Source organism: Hippoglossus hippoglossus, chromosome 15, assembly GCF_009819705.1.
Source record: "Hippoglossus hippoglossus isolate fHipHip1 chromosome 15, fHipHip1.pri, whole genome shotgun sequence".
NCBI classification, from domain to species: Eukaryota; Metazoa; Chordata; class Actinopteri; order Pleuronectiformes; family Pleuronectidae; genus Hippoglossus; species Hippoglossus hippoglossus.
The window spans coordinates 7,932,635-7,939,652 of record NC_047165.1 but is presented as its reverse complement, the minus strand read 5'-3'; the positions used below and the strand labels follow the sequence as shown (position 1 = coordinate 7,939,652).

Here is a 7,018-nt window from a genome sequence, read left to right as displayed (position 1 = left end):
CCTCCTCCTCCTCCTCCTCCCCCCGGCCTCCCTCCCTCCCTCCCCTCGCAACATGGACCCTCACCCCAACTTCTCTCCGCTGTCCCGCTGTTAGCGTCGCTCAGTCCCGGGTGGTTCGCGGTGTCCGTCTGGGTCCCGTGGCTCCTCCAGACGCCATGTTCACCACCACCGGCTCCCGGGGCCTGTGTGAGTATATCCCCGCTGTAGAGTTAAGCCCGAGCCGGGGCTGTCGCTGCCCTCTGCCCGCGGCTCCTGTCACTTCCAGCCGGCTAGCGCGGCTAGCTGCTGTTAGCATCGCGCCGTCATTCATTTCCTCCAGGCTGCGTCTGTCTGTTCCAGATCCCGTCAGCTGGTTAATAACCCGGCAGTTGTTTTCCACATCAGCCGCTTCACCCAGTGGAGGTTTTCATGTTGTAAATGAGCTAAAGGCTTCATATGGAAATGCTATCGACTGAATGTTAGCTAATCTCCGAGCCAGCGCCCCCTCTGAGTACAAATCATCCACCATCAACTCCTCACTTATATTTATTATATCACCGGTATAATAAAGTAGAAGTGTCACTTCTTTCTCTAGCTGTGGAGGAAGTATTCACATCCCTGACTGAGTACAAATACCACTGCACTTCAGAGCCTTGTAATGTAGATCAATACATACAAACAGGGAATCAGCAGCATTACATCATTATTACTAATGAATCAACCTTTAAACAGCACTTGATTGTTTTCGTTGTGGCTTAATCAGTTGTAATAATATGTTGTTTTACAGCTGCATTGAGTTGATAGTTGAGTCTAACAACAGACAATTCATATATACTTGTTTTTTTATCAATAAAGGAAAATATTATGTGGTTTTGGCTTTTTGAAAGTCATGATAATAATAAACTACATTTCTTTGGGTTTTGGACAAAACAACTCACTTTAACACTTCACTTTGGACTCAGAGAAGTTGCCAATAGATCCAATAACTCATTGATCTCTCAAGAACATAATCAGCAGATACATAGATCATGAAAGTTAGAGTTATTTGCAGCCCTTCTTGTTTTGGTAAACTAGTAAGAAATTTCCCTCAGTTGATTTATTTATTCATTCATTCATGCTCTGCCATTAGTATCTTGAAATACCACTCAGTGTGACTTGGACAGACTGTTCTTTTGCGCATAGAATGAAAAGAAACAAGTGAAGTGTGTATAACTATTTAAATGCAGTACTTGAGTAAACTAAATAACCTTTAACCCCTCTTGTTGTGTATAGATATGGCTCCGCTGTCTAAAGGCCTCCTGCTGGTTCTCAATGGGCTGACTGTGATGCTCACCCTGCTGCCTCACTACCAGGAACTGTTTGCATACAACATACAGGCTGTCGTGCAGCAGCACCAGGTACGTCTTCAGCATCTGTCCTGTTTTACACACCAATAGTCACAAGCAGGCCACAGAATGCCACCTGAGTTACATCCATGCTGATGAAGACCATGCAATGCGTTTGAAAGTTCTGAAAAAGCTTTTTAGTGGACTTTGACTTTAAAAACAAATCTCAAATGGTCATAATGTTGTGCATCTGTAACGTGTGTGAATAAATCCTTTGTGCTGCAGGTGTGGAGGTTGCTGTGTGGCCGGCTCGTCTGTGTCGACCTGAAGGACTCCTTTTGTAGCAGCCTGCTCATTTACAACTTCAGAATCTTTGAGAGGAGGTTTGGCACCAGGAAGTTTGCTGTGAGTATCCAAATCCACTAATTGATGGATGTGAACATACATGGATACACAGAAAACAGATTTGACTCACTGCAATTCCCTCAAAATCTAGACTGGATGGGTTTAATATGTTGAATTACTTCTTATTCAGTTACCTGCATGAACAAAAGCAATACACTTGTTACAGGATTAAATACATAACCCTCAGTCACAGACACGTTTCACCTGTTTGGCAACTTCCTTTTTTCAAGAAGACTATACTTAACTTCCTCATCTGGCACAAAGTAGTTGCTTCATGACCAAAATTTTACAATGATTTTGTGTTTGTGAAATGAATTGTTTGAAAACATGTATGTAGTTTTCTAACCATCATATGTGTTGCATCTCTTTATTTCAGTCCTTCCTGTTTGGCACGTGGTGTTTGTCTGCGCTGACAGACTTCTTGTTGGTGCAGGCTTTCCAGTTTCTATTTGACTATGAAGTCGAAGAACTGTCCACAGGACTGTAAGTAGCTCGGTCGCTCAAGTAGCCACAGACTACATCCCCACTAATGTGTTTACTGTTTTGTCTGATATCCACACTGGTCCAGAGTTTTGAAGACTCCAGAGACTTTTGGAAACGCTGCTGGCCCCATTGTAGTTTGAAAACGTTGACGTTGGATTTTGGTGTGGACGGGCAGGAACAGAAACACTGACACTTACACACGCTTCTTCATTATCAGTCACCAAAATCTTGCTAAACCAAACTTTCAGTAAGGTTAAACCCTGTCATTGGTCCAAGCAAAGAAGGATCTTACTTTTCAAAATTCCTCATTATTACAATTTTCTGCTAGTATGCAACTAACTACTAAGTTGACTGTCTATTTCCTGTTTACACTGGCAAACAGGTCCAGCATACTAATTGGTCATGTGATGTGCGTTTTCATGTGTTCCAGTATGGATTTAGATTATTTCTGAAGCAGTGTTAAAACACTCGTCTGGACGGAGATATATATTTTTTTAAAACACAGTTTTACATACCAGTATGAATGTGCCGGATCTCTGTGAAGGAAATAACTTTTTGTTGTTCTTATGGCCACTGAGGATCCTTCGATTACAAGGATATACTGCCTTGTATTCAGTTAGGTTTATATTGTACCAAGGACATATACACACTATGTGTCATTTATGGAGAAAATCCTATTTCACCTCGACATGTGAGCATGTAAGCCTTGGGCAACCCTGATAATTACAGTGACGAGTTTGAAATGCTCGTTCTTTTGTTCTTCTCTGTGTTCCTGTGCCATCTCCATCCTCTTCCCCTTCTCCCCCCACAGGCTTGCTCCAGTCTTCTCTCTGTTTGTGCCTTTCTACCTGTCGATCCCAAAGATGCCCGTCACTCAGGTCCTGGGCCACATTAGCATCACCAACAAGACTCTGATCTACATAGTGGGCTTGCAGGTAAGCCCATGTTCTACTGCTGATAGCCAGTGTATTGCTGTATTGCTGTATTGCTTTGTCTTCTACTGTTCTTTCTCCAAATAGTGTGATCTTCATGGTTTCTTTCTTGTACTCTCTCTTCCAGCTGTTGACATCCAGCCCATTCATGTGGCTTCTTGCTCTCAGCGGACTGGTGAGTAGCCAAGTTCCTCTTGTGGTTTACCAGGTATCTAGGAATACCCCCAATATTTAAACTGCAGCAAATTTCATGCAGTTCGTCCATTTCCATACTAAATGCACGTTTTTTTTGCAAATGTACCTTCCAGATCTCAGGCGGGCTGTACTACTCCAATATTCTCCAGTTACAAAATATCCTCTTCGTGCCTGCTTGGATGTCCCGTATTGGACGGTATATTTTGGAGCCAGTCTTCTCAAGTGAGTCCCACCTAAAGTTGTCACATTCACAAATCCTGTGCAAACCAATGTTGCCGGGCTTGATGCACTGTTGTAGTCTATCTGAGGAATAATAACATAATAATCCACTTTGAACACTGCTTTGCTTAATCAGTTTAAATTCTCTTTCTACTTTTTCAAGTAAAACTAATGTTGAAATGATCTGTTTTAGCCTGTTTTCCACTCTGTCTTGTGAAAGTTTTGTGGACATTTGTTATACTTACTGAGGCTAATGAGCTAGAGCAGCTCATACTCCCAATGTTCTAGACGTCACTTATTAACAAAAAGGAAATTACTTCTAAAAACAAATCACGTTTTCACAGTTGTGTTCATTGTTCGGAGGAACTTTATGGGTCAGCAATGTCTTAATTTAATAGTTGTATAAAGTCAACCAGTATTCGTTAGTGAAAGTAGTTTTTGACTGACTGGGGATGTGGTTTTTCATTTGAATGCACCCATTACTTTATTCTCTCAAAGTAAAACATTAACTTACTCCTCCCATCCAATTTCTAATGTCCTGCACGGTCATTGAAAGTCTTTCAGGTGTGAGAGAGTGTGTGATTTCCTGTGATTAGTCTGTGCTGAGAATTTGAGCCAGTTTAAAGAGTAAGCTAGTTTGATATTTGCTATGTTTCTATTTTAGATATGAAATGTATTGTCACAAGCAACAGATCTTGAATCCTGGCACCAGCTCTGCAGGAATCCTTTTTAAACACACACTTTTCTCTTCATTTACACGTTTTTTTGTCTGCCGCTCTATTAATATGTTATTAACGTTATTACCTTTGTCCTTAAGCCTCCCAGCCAATCAGCGAGACGCCTCCTGGGATGGGGGCCACTCTGGACATCCAGAGGCAGCAGAGGATGGACATGCTCGACCAGCAGCTGCTGCTGGCCCAGTACAATGAGGCCAGGAGGAGCGTCACACAGCAGCCTCAGGTACGTCAGCACACACCAACTTGTTACTGCTTGTTATGCACTGCCTGACCCCCATGTCATTACTTTAATAACCTCAAGCATCAGGAATTTTTACAGGATTTGCAGTCGTGTCATCTGCACAATCTCTACATGTTTGTGTGTCTGTGTGTGTGCAGGGTGGGTTGTTGCAGTGGACCAGGTTGTTTCCCTCCTTGAGACACAGAGGACAGAACAGACCCCCAATGCAGCCCCAGCCTCAGGCCCAGACACAGCCGTCAACCCAGCAGCCACAGTTGGACAACTTGCCTGTCGCAGAGGAGCAGGTGGGTGATTACCTTGATAACAGTAGGTAGTGCGAGGTTACTTTCTGTAATTTGTACATTATATTTTATTTATTATATGAACTGGATGATTCAGAGTTTTTATACACAGACAGATTTTTACCTCTTGTCTCTATATCTCACCTTATTTTTACTTTGTGCTGGGGAACCATAGGAAATATTCCCAGGTGATGATTAGTTGGCTGCTTCCGTCTCTTAGTCTATGTTTTATTTTGTCTCGTAGGTTGCACTCTTAGTGGAAATGGGCTTTTCCAGGACTGATGCCCTGGAGGCCCTCAGAGCTTCAAACAACGACATCAACATGGCAACCAACTTCCTCTTGCAGCACTGAGAGTGAGAACCAGCTCAATGAGAAAAACAGAGGTGAAGGAGGACAGACTGAGAAAGCAGGAAGAGAATCAACCAACGCAGAGGAGGACAAAACAGAGCAGAGAGAAAATGTCGGACAGAATGAAAGAGAGTGAACAAAGAAGAAAAGGAGAGATGACAAAATATATTTGTACAGATCATCTGCTGTGTCACTGCCTCCCTCAGGCAGTGTTTGGCTGACCCGACCTGAACTGAGCCTGACAGCAGGCCGATTAATGAAGAAGTGTGAAGCACAAAGTAGGAGACATTTGTGTCATAGCTTTTCCGATGGTCATCATTGTGTGAAACAGGCATCATTTCTCAAGGCAGAGAAGTTAGACCTCTGGCTCCGAGGGGGGAGCATCCGTCCTCAGTCCAGTGGAGGATATAGAAGTGGGAGAACGGATGCTGAGGCTAAACTGGAGTTCCACACACTGTCCACACGGATACAAACTTATGGCGATGTGAAATAGTTTTGTATAACCCACTGTCATGTACCGCCGTTATACTTCCAAAATGGCTACTGTGTAACCAGCATCTGAGACGCCGATAACTGGTCAGAGAGGAAACATATGACAGAAGATCATAGATTCACAGGGTGTTTGAGTCAATGATCTGATACATCTTCCTCATCATGTTTTGAAGAATTTTCATCTTTCACTGAGACGACAGGAGTGAAAACAGACCCCTGCTAGAACATTATATTCCATCCCATTAGGAGGTGCTGAGGTCATGGTTACAAGTTGATGATTTAGGATTAAAGAATCCACAGCAACACAGTTGACCATGGGTTTATCATTCAGTTGTTGTTTCTTTACTTTGGCAGCGTTTCATAGCAGCAGCAGGTCTCAACCCTTTCCTGCTTTTGGACGCATTAACAAAGCAAGTGAGTTTGACTGACAGCGACTGCAGCAGCCAGGTTTTTTCCAGAGCTCACCGGTTTGGCCCTTTTGACCTTTTATTCTTCAAGTACACTGTGGCTGACAGACGGGGCTGTTTGGCAGGATACGGGTTAGATGGGCTATCTCAGGGTCTCCCAGGTGACCTCCCCTGTTAACCACATTCACATTTACACACATGGGTGCAGGCGTTCAGGAGCAGGTCATGTTTCACACCCTGGACTTTTTGTTTTTATCAATTCATGCTCTCTTTCCTCTTTCATGCATACACACAAACTCACACACTGCTCAAGGTTTTATTTATTCTGTCTTAGCCGAGTCTTTTCTCTGCCTGCGCAGAAGAAGAAGACCTGAAACTTGGTCTTAAATGTCTGATGATATTTATTATACAATATCATGATAAGAGACGTATATGGAGACTGTGTGTATACATGTGGAAACATTTTGTGCGAGAGAAGTAATGCAGCCACTATGTGTTGATGTCAAAAAAACAGATGCTAGTTTTATATTTTGTGCATAATAATATTGATAATATATGACCACTGAGATAATGCTGTCATCTGTGTGTCGGTATTTTTGAGAGTGAAATAATAGTTTATGGATGTGGTGAGGGAGTTGTTGCATGGACAACTTTCTGATGAAATGTAATGAATTATATTTGGTCTGTGTAATAAATCAACTTGATGACTAATTATTTACTTTGCAAAGGACTTATTTATTACAAAAAGCCTCGAGTTAACTCAAGAATTTAATTTTTTCTTTACCCTTTGGTTGATTTGAGTTGATGTGTGGAATTTAAAGTTTTATATTCGTTTTAATTATTAGCATCATCTTGTGTGACAAGCTGGTGATCTGTCCAGGCTGTACCCCGCCTCCCCCCCAATGTCAGATGGGATTTTCTCCAGCTTCCCCTGCGACCCTCAAAAGGATAAACGATATAGATGATGGCTGGA

The 7,018-nt window shown here is 42.5% G+C and overlaps 1 protein-coding gene across 1 annotated transcript; it reads left to right on the top strand.

Moving 5' to 3' along the window:
• Nucleotides 1-6,759, top strand: ubac2 (UBA domain containing 2). Its single transcript, XM_034609053.1, has 10 exons — nt 1-186; nt 1,252-1,376; nt 1,590-1,709; nt 2,086-2,192; nt 3,004-3,127; nt 3,252-3,299; nt 3,433-3,541; nt 4,356-4,498; nt 4,654-4,800; nt 5,042-6,759. Exons 1-10 carry the CDS (start codon nt 156-158, stop codon nt 5,147-5,149), a joined length of 1,062 nt encoding a protein of 353 aa, XP_034464944.1. The 5' UTR covers nt 1-155; the 3' UTR covers nt 5,150-6,759.
• Nucleotides 6,760-7,018: the final 259 nt, after the last annotated feature.